The 14,678-nt window shown below is 42.1% G+C and overlaps 1 protein-coding gene across 1 annotated transcript in view; it reads left to right on the top strand.

Moving 5' to 3' along the window:
• Positions 1–14,678, top strand: part of WASHC4 (WASH complex subunit 4) — a 220,004-nt gene that overhangs the window by 105,199 nt on the left and 100,127 nt on the right. Inside the window, 3 exon segments of the mRNA XM_033950810.1 lie at positions 3,894–3,999; positions 5,209–5,325; positions 11,042–11,210. Of these exon segments, the coding sequence (XP_033806701.1) occupies positions 3,894–3,999; positions 5,209–5,325; positions 11,042–11,210 (392 nt within the window).

Below are 14,678 nucleotides of genomic sequence, written 5' to 3' on the forward strand. Positions count from 1 at the left end.
TTGCTGTACATGAAGAAGGACACGATACTACTAGAAAGGGTCCAGAGAAGAGCAACTAAAATGGTTAAGGGACTGGATGAGTTGCCATAGAGCGAGAAATTAGAGAAACTGGGCCTCTTCTCCCTTGAAAAGAGGAGACTGAGGGGGACATGATTGAAACATTCAAGATACTGAAGGGAATAGACTTAGTAGATAAAGACAGATTGTTCACCCTCTCCAAGGTAGGGAGAACGAGAGGGCACACTCTGAAGTTTAAAGAGGATAGATTCCGTACAAACGTAAGGAAGTTCTTCTTCACCCAGAGAGTGGTAGAAAACTGGAACCCTCTTCTGGAGGCTGTTATAGAATTAAACACTCTCCAGGGATTCAAGACAAAGTTAGACAAGTTCCTGCTGAACCGGAATGTACACAGGTAGGGCTGGTCTCAGTTAGGGCACTGGTCTTTGACCTCAGGGCTGCCATGGGAGCGGACTGCTGATCACAATGGACCACTGCAAATAAAAAAAATTAAAAAGGTGCTTCAATATCTAATTTAAGATCCTATTTCCTCTTCACTTTGGCTGGAGCCGAAATCAATTAATATATTAATTCACTCTTTGGTCATTGCCAAACTCGACTATTGCAACTCTCTATTAATTAACATTACACAAAAGGAAAAAAGATGCCTTCAAATAATTCAAAACACAGCTGCTAAACTTATACCCAATGGTAAAAAATATGATCATGTCACCCCCCTACTGATTAACTCCCATTGGCTCCCAATTAGTTACCGCATTACTTTTAAAATATTACTTCTTGTATTTAAAACTTTAATCTTTAAAGAACCACAATTTATTAATAGAATGCTCATCCCCCACAATACTTCCCGGTCTCTTCGATCGACGGCCCCAAAACTCCTAATGGTCCCATCATTGAAATTCATAGGCACTAGAAGACATGATATGTTCTCAGTAATGGCCCCCCAATTGTGGAACGCTCTTCCCCAGCATATTAGAGAACAAAAAGACTTTAGCCAATTCAAAAACCTTCTAAAAAGTCACCTCTTTAAAGTGTTCAATCTTTAACTTTCTTTCTTCTCGATGAAGATATTATGGTTCAGTTTTATTTACCCATCCCATTGTTTTTTCCTTGTTTTTTGTCTATTTTCTTAAGCTATGAAGATGTAACTTTACCCCTCTATCCTTCACGTTTCGTGTATGTCTCAAAACTGTTAGTTTTAAGTTATTTTGCTTACTTATATAAACTTGTTTTATGAAGTTGTAAATCGCTTAGTAACTCGAATAAGCGATTCATCAAATACAAATAAGAACTTGAAACTTGAAGGGGAAGTAGAAAGATACCAGATCGCAGGAAGGGGCAGGAGAAAGATGTCAGACTACTGGAGGTGGGAGGGAAGGAAAGAGAGAGAAGGAGAAGAAAGAGATTTCTACACTAAGGGGAGAGGGGGAAGGGAAGGACAGAGATGCTAGGCCACAAAAGGGAGGAGGGAAGGGAAGGATGGGGAGAGATGCCAAGACTGTGGGAAGGAGAAAAGTTGAAGAAAGTGAAAGAGAGAAATACAGCAAATGCATAAGAAGGCCCTGAAAACAGAGTTCAGAGCACAGAGAGAAAGAAGTGCAGCTAGAGACTGGGAAAAGATGATTAGAAAAATAAAATCACCAGACAACAAAGGTAGGAAAAATTATTTTATTTTCAATCTAGTGATTGAAATATGTCGGTTTTGAGTATTTACATCTGTTATCTATTTTGCACTGTTCAGGAAGAAAGCATTTGTTTCTATTTCTCTGGTGTTGTACTGCATGCAGAGTCTGGCATCTTAGGGTTTCATTTGTATATATTATATATTAGGACTTTGTTTGTAGTCCTGTATTTGCATAGGGTTTATCTGTATTCTGCATGTGTGACCAAGGCCAGGTGTTCTGGTAGAAATGAATGTCAAGAAGCGTTATTGGTGTCGCGGTATATAAGAAATAAATTAAATTACATTACATTACATTACATGGCCCCAAATAGGAAGATATTTGTCTACTCTCCTTCACCTCTTTTGGACCCAAAAAATTAGCGAAGACCACTGATTTATGGGGTTTTAGCTGAATTGAAAGTAGTTACTAGTGAGGCTACACCTCATAAATATTCATTCTCATCTTACCCCCCCACACACACACACCTAAATCTAGCTGTCACTGCACCAACAAGTCCCTGGACAGAGATCACACAGTGCTTCTATTGTAATCTAGTATATATGTGCCTTTAATTTAATCCTGGGTTTGTCTGTTGAACAATGGTGTGGTGATCCCTCACCTTACCCATCCCTCATTTATCCCAGTGACTGTGACATAATGACTAGGAGCAGGACTCGGGGCTAGATGCATTAAACACAGTTGCTAATACCATGCAAGTCGCTATTGGTGATTTTTTGGCCAAGTGTGGAATAGCAATCGGTGTTCCAACAAGTTTCTGTGCAAATGATTTGCATGGAGGTTTGCTGTAATCCATTCAGACCAGTCACTCTGAGAGTGACTTGGACATGCGCAGAGCCGGTTTGGGGAAGCCCAAAGCAGGCTCCTGCCACTCAGCTATTCAGGCTTTTTTCTTCTTTTTCTGTATAGCACAGATGTTGTACATATGTTACATATGCACAATATCTGCCCCATTAAAAAAAAAAATAAAAATTGTCCCTTCTCTCCTCCCCCCCACACCCCGCCGACACCACCCACCCCCTGATAATGACGAATGGTCCCCAGTATAAAAAAAATCAGCAGGAGTGATGCCCACTCCCTCCTGCCACCAAATTCCCCTGCCCCTGAACCTCCCCGGATCTCTCCTTAAAAATAGATGACAGCAGTCATCCTGCTACTCTAGTCCCTCCTACTCTACAGGCCTGCCACTCCAAAATGACGGGCTTTCCCCTTCCCGGTGCATCCTGCGATGCGACTTCAAGACTCCGGCAGGGATAGAGAGAGCCGAGAGGTTCAGGGTTTGGCTTCTGTGCTGGGCTTGATGAGCGACTAGTTTAGCCGCTCTGAGCAGAAACAGGGCAGTGAGCGTGGTTCGGCGGACTGTGGAGCCGGCCCAGGGCTGGACATGGCGGTATACCTGGATCACCAAGTGACGAGCGTCGAGAAGAACGGCCTCTGGCTGTACATCCATCCGCTCATCAAGCTCCTCTTTCTGCGCCATCGAAGCAGATGCAAATTCTTCAGCTTAACAGAAACTTCAGAGGACTACACAGTCATGGTGGATGAGGAGGGTTTTAAAGGTACGATGCACGGAGAGGAGCCTAAGTCCCTGATTGGCTCATTCGCCTAAGTCCCCTCCACAGGGGATACAGAAGGAGGTGCCCAAGGCCCTGATTGGGTCAGATGCTTAAGGTCCTTGGGTCCCTCCCAGTGCATCCCATGATTCACTGGGAAGGGGAAGGCCCACCATTTTGGAATGGCAGACCTGGAAAGCAGGAGGGACTGGGCATCCCTCCTGCTGTCATCTATTTTTAAGGTATGAGGGAGGGGCTTGGGGGGGGAATCTGGTGGCAGGAGGGAGTGGGTATCCCTCCTGCCAATTTTGGCTGGCACAGGTGGGATTTCACAGTGGAATGAGGGAGTGGGCATCCCTCCTGCTGCCATTCTGGTTTGGGGTCATTGGGGAGGGCTGTCGTCATTGGGGAGCTAGCATGGCTTTTTTTTAATGGCCAGATATTGTGTGTTTTGCACACGTGGGTAGAGCATCGGGTCGGTAAATATGATCGGTCGCTAAACCGGTTTAGCGACAGTCGTTAGACAATCGGAGGCTTTAGTGCATCTAGCCTTTCGAAATTGAACTCAGGTCTCCCACACTCTGCATTTGGGATGGACCAAAGACTTCTGATTTTTGAAACAATTTGTTTTACATTTTAGAGTTCGAGGACAGTGTGACTGCAGCTTCTTGTACTGGCATCGAGCAGTGTTCCCCATTTATTTAGATGATGTGTATGAGCATGCTGTGGATGCTGCAAGATTACATGTAAGTAAAGTACATTTTGGGTTACACATTAGTTTAGTTTAGAATTTGGAGAACAGTTGTCTTAGTTATGCTAATATGCTTTCCAGTGGTGGAAGCTATGAAAGAAATATGAGATGCAGCTGTTAATTGTATGCATTATATTGTGCAAGGCCTAAAATACTTTGGTTGAAACACAAAAAACACCTTTATAACTGGTACTAGAGAATGAGACAGTGAGTGTTACCCGCAGCTAGCCCTCCGAAACGGGGACAAAAAAAATTTGTCGCCGCAGGGACGGGGAGGCCATTCTCCGCCCCGTGGAGCGGTGAATGACCTTGTCCCCGCAGTTAACGTGTGGTCTAGCAGCCTCCTTCATCCGAATCGCGGTTCAGACATCTCCCTCCCTCCCTCTCTCCTTCCCTGGCTTACTTTAATTTAAATCTTAACAAGCTGCCGGAGCCTTGAATTCGCGTGCGGCTGCCAGAAAGTCGTCCTCTGATGCAACTTCCTGTTTCCGGTTGCATCAGAGGAGGACTTTCCGGCAGCTGCACACGACTTCAAGACTCCGGCAGGGATAGAGAGAGAGCCGAGAGGTTCAGGGTTTGGCTTCTGTGCTGGGCTTGATGAGCGACTAGTTTAGGCGCTCTGGAGCCAGAAGCAGGGCAGTGAGCGTGGTTCGGCGGACTGTGGAGCCGGCCCAGGGCTGGCCATGGCGCCACACCTGGATCACCAAGTGACGAGCGTCGAAGAACGGCCTCTGGCTGTACATCCACTTGCTCATCAACTCCTCTTTCTGTGCCATCGAAGCAGATGCAAATTCTTCAGCTTAACAGAAACTTCAGAGGACTACACAGTCATGGTGGACGAGGAGGGTTTTAAAGGTACGATGCACACACAAATTTTGGTAGGCTGACTTGGTGATTTGGTGGCAAGTGCTGTGCAGAGGATCTGGATTTGGTACCTGGTATCAGGACTGTGGTTCGTGGATTGGCTGCCGCTGGGAAAGCCATAGAGGCAGCTAATATAGTGCTTTTAAGCATGGGAACTTAAGCTTATATGGATGCTGCAGGGACGGGGCGGGGATAGTGGGGACAGGGCGGGTACAGTGGTCACGAGGATTGGAGTGGGGATGGGGACAGTGACGGGGACAAATTTTTTCCCCGTGTCATTCTCTAACTGGTACATCTGCTGTTCAGACTTTTCCTTTCATTCTTCCATTTTTTGTTTCAGTACATGTTCAGTGCTTTGCAAAACTGTGTACCAGCAATGATGTATGCAAAACATCTGGAGTCTTACGATGAACTGCTAGATTGCTACGACAGTGAAATCATGCATATCTTGAGTGAGGTAACTACTTAATGACAGAATTATAGTGTGCATTTAGCACAGAAATATGTTTAAAATGCAGCACAAAGTCCTATTAACATAGAAATGTAGAAACAGAGAAAGTGGTGACGGATAAAACCACATGGCCCGTCCAGTCTTCCCATCTGTAGTAACTAATAAGCTCTACAGTTCTTTGAAGCATTTTAGAGGAGCAGAAAAGCTTCTTCATATTAATAATTACTAAAAGCTTTTGGGCCTCTTTGTGTCTTCATCTTTACACAGAGCCATACAACTGTGTATTAGTGACACTTTGAAAGATTTTTTTTGCTAGTCCTGTTGCTGTTGTTTGATACTTTTTTTTACATTAGTATCATGGATAGATTTTCAGGTTTCCTCCTTATTTTTTGCGCTCAGTTCAGTGTAGGCATCTGTTGAGGAACTAGGGCTCAAAGCTGGAGGTAGTGCGAGGTTGCAACATAGGGACATCTGTTCATATGTTCACAACATGCTACTGTTCGAAACAGACTCCCAACATGACTGGGAGGTTTGGCCAGTCAGTCTTCCAGAATCTTCTTGGAGATTAGACTACAATTCTGCCCCCCACCCCAGCCCTATTTCTTTTCTTTTTTTTTTCTGTTTCAGGCTACCTTCCAAAAAGAAATAAAAAGGAGAAATATGAGAGAGAATGATTGGCAACAAAGAATATTTTGGTGTCTGCGTGTTGCAGCAATTGGTTTTGATTTACCTTTTGTTGAAGGCAACCTGAAGCTAGGGAATCCCTATGCTGTGAACATGTATTAGCCTGCTTGTTGTCAAAGGAGACAGTTATTACTTTTAGCAGATATTCTTCATGAACAGTAGGATGCAATCCTCTTATACCTGTCCTCCTTCCTCTCTCCTTGAGGAGTTGTATTCTATTGTAGCTGAATAAATAGACTGAGGTGGTCCCATAATGACCAAGCTGGAAAAGCTTTCTCATGCGGACTCACTCAGCGACATCACCCTATGCTGAGTGAAAGTGTACAGGGTAAGGCAAACAGAGTAACTCCCTAGAGTTTTTTTGTTGTTGTTTTCTCAGCAACCACGTGGAATTTCAATGTAAAATTTTACAGCTTTGCTACGATCTACATTTACGTTCTGAGTGGAATGAGATTCTTTAAACACAACAAAAGTTGCAAACTTTTTAGTGTGACTGCCTAATGATATTTACATGTTCAAAAATGTTTGCATTGTAAAACTACCATTATTTGGGGGGGGGGGGGAGGAAATCTCAGGGTACCAGCTAATAACGTCACAGTGATATAGACTTAATGTTGGAGGCCTATCTCAAGCTCTACCCAAAGCTCAAAACAATCACCAAACTCAAGAAAATGCAGCAGATGAGCCTGCCACATGGACCAATTGACAAAATGACTGAAGGCATGTATTAAAATGAGAGGTGGACACTGAGCATTCACAGTGACTGTAAAATTCTGACAGACAGCTTTATTGTTTGAATAATGATATTGTACTGTGTTTTAGCTCAGACTTTTTTAATGTACAAAAATCACTAGACAGTAACACACAAATGCAGGGCTGTGGAGTCGGAGTCGGAGGAAATTTCGGGTACTTGGAGTCGGAGTCAGAAGTACAAAAAACTGAGGAGTTGGAACATTTATTTACCGACTCCATTTTTGAACTTGGCATACCAATCACGAGCGATTCTTTCAGCTATAGCACCCACTATATAAACAGCACAAATGTTGCGAGCAGCTTCTGCGGCCTTAGAACCTTGATTAAAAGCAAAAAGAAGGTGGTGTCGAAAATGCTCATTTCTCTCAACTTGACTTTCCATTTTAACGATCTGAAAATTAACCAGTGCTGTGGAGTCAAGAGTCGAGGAGTCGGAGGAAATTCCGGGTACTGGAGTCAGAGTCTGAAGTACAAAAAACTGAGGAGTCTGAGTCGGAACATTTATCTACCGACTCCACAGCCTTGCACAAATGTCAGTAGTATCAATGTGATTTAAGATAATGTTTAATAATAATATGTAAGTACGAGAGTCAATTTAAAAGTTTCTGGTCTGACCGAGCAAGATTAGCATTGCAATTCTATAGCTGTTTGACAGATGGCATTGACAAACGTCTATGGCCAGATTTTTAAGTCAGTCGGACCATTTAGTTTTATCGTGTCAGCCTTTTAAAGTGAACAGCTACTCCACTTTATAAAAAAATGGACATAATTGAGTATTGCACTGTGATAAAATTCCTTTATTTATTTGAAGGGAAAATCGCCTACCGAAATGAAATCTGAGTTAGACACAATTTATGATGATGAGTTTTCATTTTCAGCAGTGAAAGCATGGGCTGCAGAGTTTAAACGTGGCTGGACAAGCATTGTTGATGAAGAATACTTTGGATGTCCAAAAACAGTAACCACCAATGAAATGGTTAAAGTTAACTGAATCATGATGGAACATCACCGATTGACTCTAAATGAGATAGCAATTAAAGGCTGCTGGCATTTCATCAGAACGTGTGCACACTATCCTACATGCGGAAGTTGAGTGCATGATGGGTGCCACATTGCTAATTGTCGACTAAAACGAGTTTGATTGAACATTTTAAAAAAGCCTGTCTTGAGCGTTTTAAGTGCAATAAGAACAACATTTTGCAATGTTTTTTGACTGGATGAGACTTGGATTCACCTCGCACTCCTGAGACAAAACAGTCCAAACAATGGACAACAGATGAACGGACTCTGAAGAAAGTGAAAACGGCTCTGTTGGCTGGGAAGGTGATAGTGACTGTCCTTTTGGGATTGCTACTGGATGATTTTTATTGACTATCTGGAAAAGGGAAAAACTATTAATGGCGAATACTGTGCTTGCTTATTTTGTCATCTAAGCTCCGATACCAAGCCAAAATTTCCTCATTTGGCCAAGAAGAAATCTCTCTTCCACCAGGACAACACACCGGCTCACACATCAACAATTGCAAACCTGGTGAAATTGCATGAATAGCAGTTTGACTTAATTTCCCATCCATTGTATTTTCTGGATTTGGCCCTGTAACCTCTTTCTGTTTCTGAACCTGAAAATATGGCTGGCTGGGAAGAAAATTTCTTCAGATTCTGTGGTCATAGATGCTGTAAATAGCTATTTTTCCAGTTTAGACATTTCATATTTTACTGAAGGCATAAAAGGTCTGGAAAAAGTTGGAGCAAATGTTTTCTTGATTAGGCCAGGAACTTTTCAATTGACCCTTGTATGCTAAGTAAGTAAAATTTTGCGTTGAAATTCAAAGCGGTTGCTGAGAGAATGGTAAAATAATAACCTCTAGGGGGTTACTTTTTGTTTTGTTTTGTTTCACCTCCTATAAGCAAGTCACTGTATTTTTACTTTTTTATCTGCTGAAGAGTGATTTCAGAGCCAGATGTTTTATAAAGCATTACTCCATGTTCACATGCCTTTGTTAAAATAATCTAATAAGCAGCATTATTTTGAAGTTGAGCACTATTTAATAAATCTCAAAATAGCTACAACATTGTTATTGCCCTCCAATAGCTATGAACTTGTAATTTTAAATTCTAGAAGAGGCTAGATGATAGACATACTGTAAATGTAGTAAACTGAGCATTTTTCAATGAAAGGCTAATACAGTGGTACCTCGGTTTACGAGTGCATCGGTTTGTGAGTGTTTTGCAAGACGAGCAAAACATTTGCAAAATCGGTGCCTCGGAAACCGAGCATGGCTCGATTTACGAGCACCCCCCCCTGCGATCTGGCACCCCCCCTCCGCCACGATCCGACCCCCCCCCGCCACGATTGGGCACCCCCCCTGCCACAATCCGACCCCCCTGACACGATTGGGCCCCCCCCGCCACGATCCGACCCCCCCCCCCCCCGACACAATTGGGCACCCCCCGCCTCTTCTTACCCTCATCTGGGCACTCTTGAAAATCGGCCTTCTCCTCTGATGGGCCTTGAGCATCTGAGCATACTCAAGGCCTGCGAATTCACGTTCTGAACGTGAACTCGCAGGCCTTAAGCATGCTCAGATGCTCAAGGCCCAGCAGAGGAGGAAGCAGATTTTCAAGAGTGCCCAGATGAGGGTAAGAAGCGGCGGGGGGGTGCCCAATTGTGTCGGGGGGATGTCGGATCGTGTCGGGGGGGGTGCCCAATCGTGGCGGGGGGGGGGTGACGGTTCAGGCGAGGGGGGTGCCGGATCGCGGGGGGGGGGGCCTTCGAGGGGAGCAATGCCGGTTCTCGGGGGGGGGGAGGGGAACGCATCAAAGCGAGTTTCCATTATTTCCTATGGGGAAACTCGCTTTGATAAACGAGCATTTTGGATTACGAGCATGCTCCTGGAACGGATTATGCTCGTAATCCAAGGTACCACTGTATTTGAATAGGTTTGGTTTATTTATTTATATCCCGCCCTTATCCAGGGCAGGTTACAAACTAAATACAAAAATTCAAAATTACATCTAAAAATACAAAACAGACAAAATACCATGGTGACCAGCACCTTCTTGTCAGCAATCTCTATTCTTCCTTGTTCATTGAATCTCATACCCTGTATTTCATCAGGCAAAGGAGGTGCTATTTAAAATTTTGTATATTTTGTTGTTGATGAATATACCCAAGGAGGTTATTCCATTCTCTAGGCCCAATATAATGGAAAGTACTATCCTTGGATGATGTAGGCCTCAGCTCTCTTACAGATGGAATATGCAGATCTAATTGTTCTGCAGACCGAAGGAGCAAGAGGTTGCAGTTTAAGTCCCCAAGGAGGTATAGTGAGAAACACAGAATAATTCTTCACAGAAAGGGTGAAAGATACTTGGCGCAGCATTCATAGGAGAGGTGATGGAGACAAAGTTGGCATCAGAATAAGGAAAAATAGAGAAGGGCAGGAGATCCTTAATTGTTCAGGTAAAGCCAGAACAGTTAGGGAAAATGGGCAGACCACATGGACTGTGTTCTTATCTGCCATTGCATTGTTCCATAAATGCATAGATGCTATGGTGGAAAGGCAAGGTTGGTTAAGCCATTAATGTTGGGCTCAAGTGATTTGATCAGTTATGTGCAGCCCTCGCTTCCAGCATTAGGCAGCTGCTTCCTGAATGATTGATGTAGAACTTGCTACACCACTGAATTTGACAGTACAGAACCAAGTTGTTCACAGACTAAACAAAAGAGAGAGAAAGCTGTGCCGTATTTGCTATGTCCTTGGATACTGTTTGGTTGTATTGGCATTGTCTGTCTGTTTGCTTCTTAATAATAAAAAATGTTTCAAACCAAAAAAATATATATATAACAGGAAAGCTACTCAATCAAGCCTGAAAAATCAGCCATCCAAAATCTGACAGTGCAGCTGGAAATCAGGAAGTAGATAGGAAGTGCAGGAAAACAGGGTCAGCTGCAGTTGTGACTGACATCCAGTTAAAGCCTTTTGGTAACTTTTTTAAAAATACAAATATTGCCTTTTTAAATTTTTTGTTAAAAAAAGATTGGATGGGTTCTATTATATGACTTTTGTTTCTTGAAAAGGCATTTAATCGATAAACATCCCACTGCAGAAAAATCTTTTAGAGCAGCTAATCTTGAAAATATTTCATTCTAAATGTGTGAAAAAAAATCACTTGTCTATCAGACATGTTTTAAAACCAGCACAAATTAGATGTTTTGAGGGCTGAAGCTTGTTTGCTACATAAATGCAAAGTGAAATGTGGCGTGATTTTATTCCTCAAACAGCACTTACTGGACAAGTTGTGTAAAGAAATTGAGAAGGATTTGCGACTTTCTGTACACACTCATTTAAAACTGGATGAGAGGAATCCCTTCAAAGCTGGCATGAAGGATCTGACACATTTTTTCTCCCTGAAGCCTCTTCGATTTTTCAACAGATTTATTGATATCAAAGGTATTGAACTTTTGATTTAGCCATTCCCTTTTTTTTCAGCTTTGCTTTGTTTTCTTCTGTCTTCAGGTATTTTCCTTTGTATTTCCCCTCAGGAGTCTCCTTTCCTTTTTGTTTCTGGGTCTCATCAGCTCTTCCCACTTCTAGCCCACACCCTCCCATTCAGTCATTTCTTAAACTATTTAGTAACCTGCTATTCTTAGCTATGCCTTGTGTGATCAGTTTTTCAACTGTCAGCAGCTGCTGTTTAGCATAACATAATGTGCTGAAGTGTTCAAGACTTACCCTATGAATCCTTCATGTGCAGCTACTGATATTTTTATATCAACCTCTCTTCCCTCTTAATTCTTGTCTGAACTGAATTAGCAAGCTCTTGCACAATCCACGGATGCTTTTAGAGTGGAGTGCTTTGACTTGTGCAGTTCTCAACTCAACAGCAGCAGATGTTGTATCAGATGTTCCCACCTGTGAATATGCAATGTGTGCAGGGTAAATATGTTTCAAAATGAAATGGTTGGAGCAGTTTTTTTGTTTCTTTATGTGAAGCCTAATGTTTCTTTAAGTGAAGCCTAATGATTGTATTTCTCTGAGGACAAACAGGCATAATATTCTCACATGTTGGTGATGTCATCCATGGAATCCGATACGGACACTGTCAAGTGCATTGTCACTTTAAATCTTCAGGCAGTGCTCACATTCTGCCCGTTCAGGTGCCTTCCCACTCAGCATCAGCATGTGGCACTGACAATTCTAAGTTTTCCACAAAGTTGTGTTTTTGGTTTCCCCTCAGTGTGTCAAACTTTGAAGTATTTTTTGTGCCTTCCTGATATTATTTCATTGTTTTCTTCATAATTCTTAATTTTTATTGTTTTCCAGTATTGTCTTCGAGTTTGATTAAATTTGGTTGATTTTTCAATTTTTGGATTTTGGGCCACTTTGAGACTTTTTTTGGTCCAGGGAGCATCAACATTTTTCAGTATACTTTTTTACTCAAGCTCCCTGGGCCATCGAGCCTTTTGATTTCACATTGGTGGTTTTCACCTCCATGTCAAAGAGGGTGCTGAGCAGCTTCAAGAAATATACTTGATGTAACTGGACCTTTTTTGACCCTCATAACTGTTGTGTTCAGTGTCCTAGGTCCTGAACATTCATTTTGAACTCTTATCTGCATATGCAAGAGATCACTGAAAGCCAGACAAATCCAGTGTGCTAAACTTTTCAGTTGGCATCGACATCAAATATGGCAGGGGATTCATCGCCCAATACTAAACCTGTAATGGCATCAGTATCTACACTGCATGCACTGGTGCATAGTGCATCAAAAATCCATCTCTCTTCAGAGACAAGACTCGATGCGGTCTTTGTCCATGTCTCATGCATCGGAGGACACTTCACATAGGAAAGTTAAGAAGCATAAACATTCCTCCCCTTCTAGGAATTGGCATGGCATTTTCCCAACATCCAACTCCTCGATGCATAGTGTCTACTTATCATGAGTTGTGCTCCATCACTGCAGATCATGTCTTCTCCCAGGTGTGCCTTGACATTGAGGTCTCTCACGCCCAGACAACCAGCAATGCAGACTGCTTCCACACCGATGTCTCTTCAGTGAAGACACCGACTCTCCAGGAGGAGATCTGAGCTATGCTCAAACAAGAGCTTTCAAGACTACTGCATATGCAATCTTCACACGCTCTAAAGGCGTCCATGCATGCATGCCTGCCTCAGCCCAGCCTAGCCTAGCCTAAGGTTGAGGTGTCAATCGAGGATGAGGTCACACACTCTTGCTTGATGTTGAGCATTGGGTTCAGCACAGAGCCACTCCATGCAGGCATTGTAATTAGCATAGGAGTTATCGCCTGGTTTAGAGCATAGACCCCTGCTTCGATACTCCTCTTAACACACACTATCAGGTTCTCCTAGGAGTCTGACTTGGATATCTCCAACCACTCAGATGAGGATCTGCCAGACTTGTCAGCAGAAGAAGCCTATGGCATCCATTCTGATCCTTTTACTTCATCTCAAAGACGAAAGTTTCTGCCAGAAAGTACTATAAAAACTTTACTGGCTTTGTGAAGCAAATAGGTCAAGTTGTGCCCATTAAAATGGATACAAAGGAAGAACCATGCTTTGAACTCTGAACTCTTTGACTATAAATCATCTCCAAATGATTATATCAAAGTGCCTTTACATAGATTCATAAAATATATTTTTTAAGAACTAGGAGACTCCTCTGTCAGTTTAGGTATCTCTTAAAAAAATTGACATAATGTATAAAATACAACAGTGTCCAGGTTTAAAACAAAACCAAAACAACTTCAACATCATTTTCTAGCTGTGGAATCTGTTTCAAAATGTTCTCACAGTTCAAGATCTTGTCTCCTCAAGGAAGGGAAGCCAGAGACTAGACTCTTTTGCTAAACGCATTTTTTAATCATGTACATTGACAAATAGAATCTTACATTACCAATTCCATACATCCCATTTATTTAAAATCCTTAATTAAACAACTTCTAATTTTTGAGGAATTGCCTAAGAACTTATTCAATATAAGGCACTTTCTAGATAAGGCATATTTGATGCATTTAATGATTATTTTCAAACATCTGCAGTAGCAAAAACTGTGCTTAGTTTATCCTGGTTTAGAATCTCTAATCTTTGAAACCTTAGTTATAGGAGTGTCTTTCTGATGTTCCTTGCCTAAGATTGAAGAGGTGGCTAATAGAATTAAAATCCAAAAATATCACTCCAAGACAAAAGCACCACACAAGCCAAGAAAGCTAGCTTATTACTTAAGCGAAAGAAAAGCCTCAGACAAATGGAGAGGTGTACCCACACTCATCCAACCAAGCATCATAGGCAAAATACTTTCGAACAAGTTTAAAGTTACCAGGTGGGAGCAAAAAAATAGCTGAGAATGATTAATGGTAAAAACTGCTGAACACAAACAGGCCAGGCTGACGAGTGATATTTTTGGATTACACTTTCCTCCATTCCTCCCTGTTTTTTGTAATAGAATTAAAAACACAGACACCATGGCAACATAGTCTAAACCATAAACCTCTATATTATCTTATAGAAGATGTTCTCCATCCAGATATTCATACTATTGTAACACAAAATGTTACAATAGAAGATAATATAGAGGTTTATGGTTTAGACTAAGTTGCCATGGTGTCTGGTGATTATGTTGTTTTAATCAGCTGTCTTCATAATCCTCTCAGTCTACTAATCAGCATTCCAGTGCAAAGCAACAAAAGACACAAGTCACAGACTCATTCTCAGTCGAAGCAACAGTTGTCCTTTTGACTCTTCTAGATTGCATTGCTAACATTCCCCTGAATGTACATCCCAGTCTTCCCATATAAGGCTGGCTGTTCTTTTTTTCATTAATGTTGGACACTCATCTCAACCAGTAGGTGCTTCCAAGTCATCACTCAGGGCTATGCCCTACATTGGATCAAACAATCT

This window comes from Geotrypetes seraphini, chromosome 7 (genome assembly GCF_902459505.1).
Source record: "Geotrypetes seraphini chromosome 7, aGeoSer1.1, whole genome shotgun sequence".
NCBI lineage: Eukaryota > Metazoa > Chordata > Amphibia > Gymnophiona > Dermophiidae > Geotrypetes > Geotrypetes seraphini.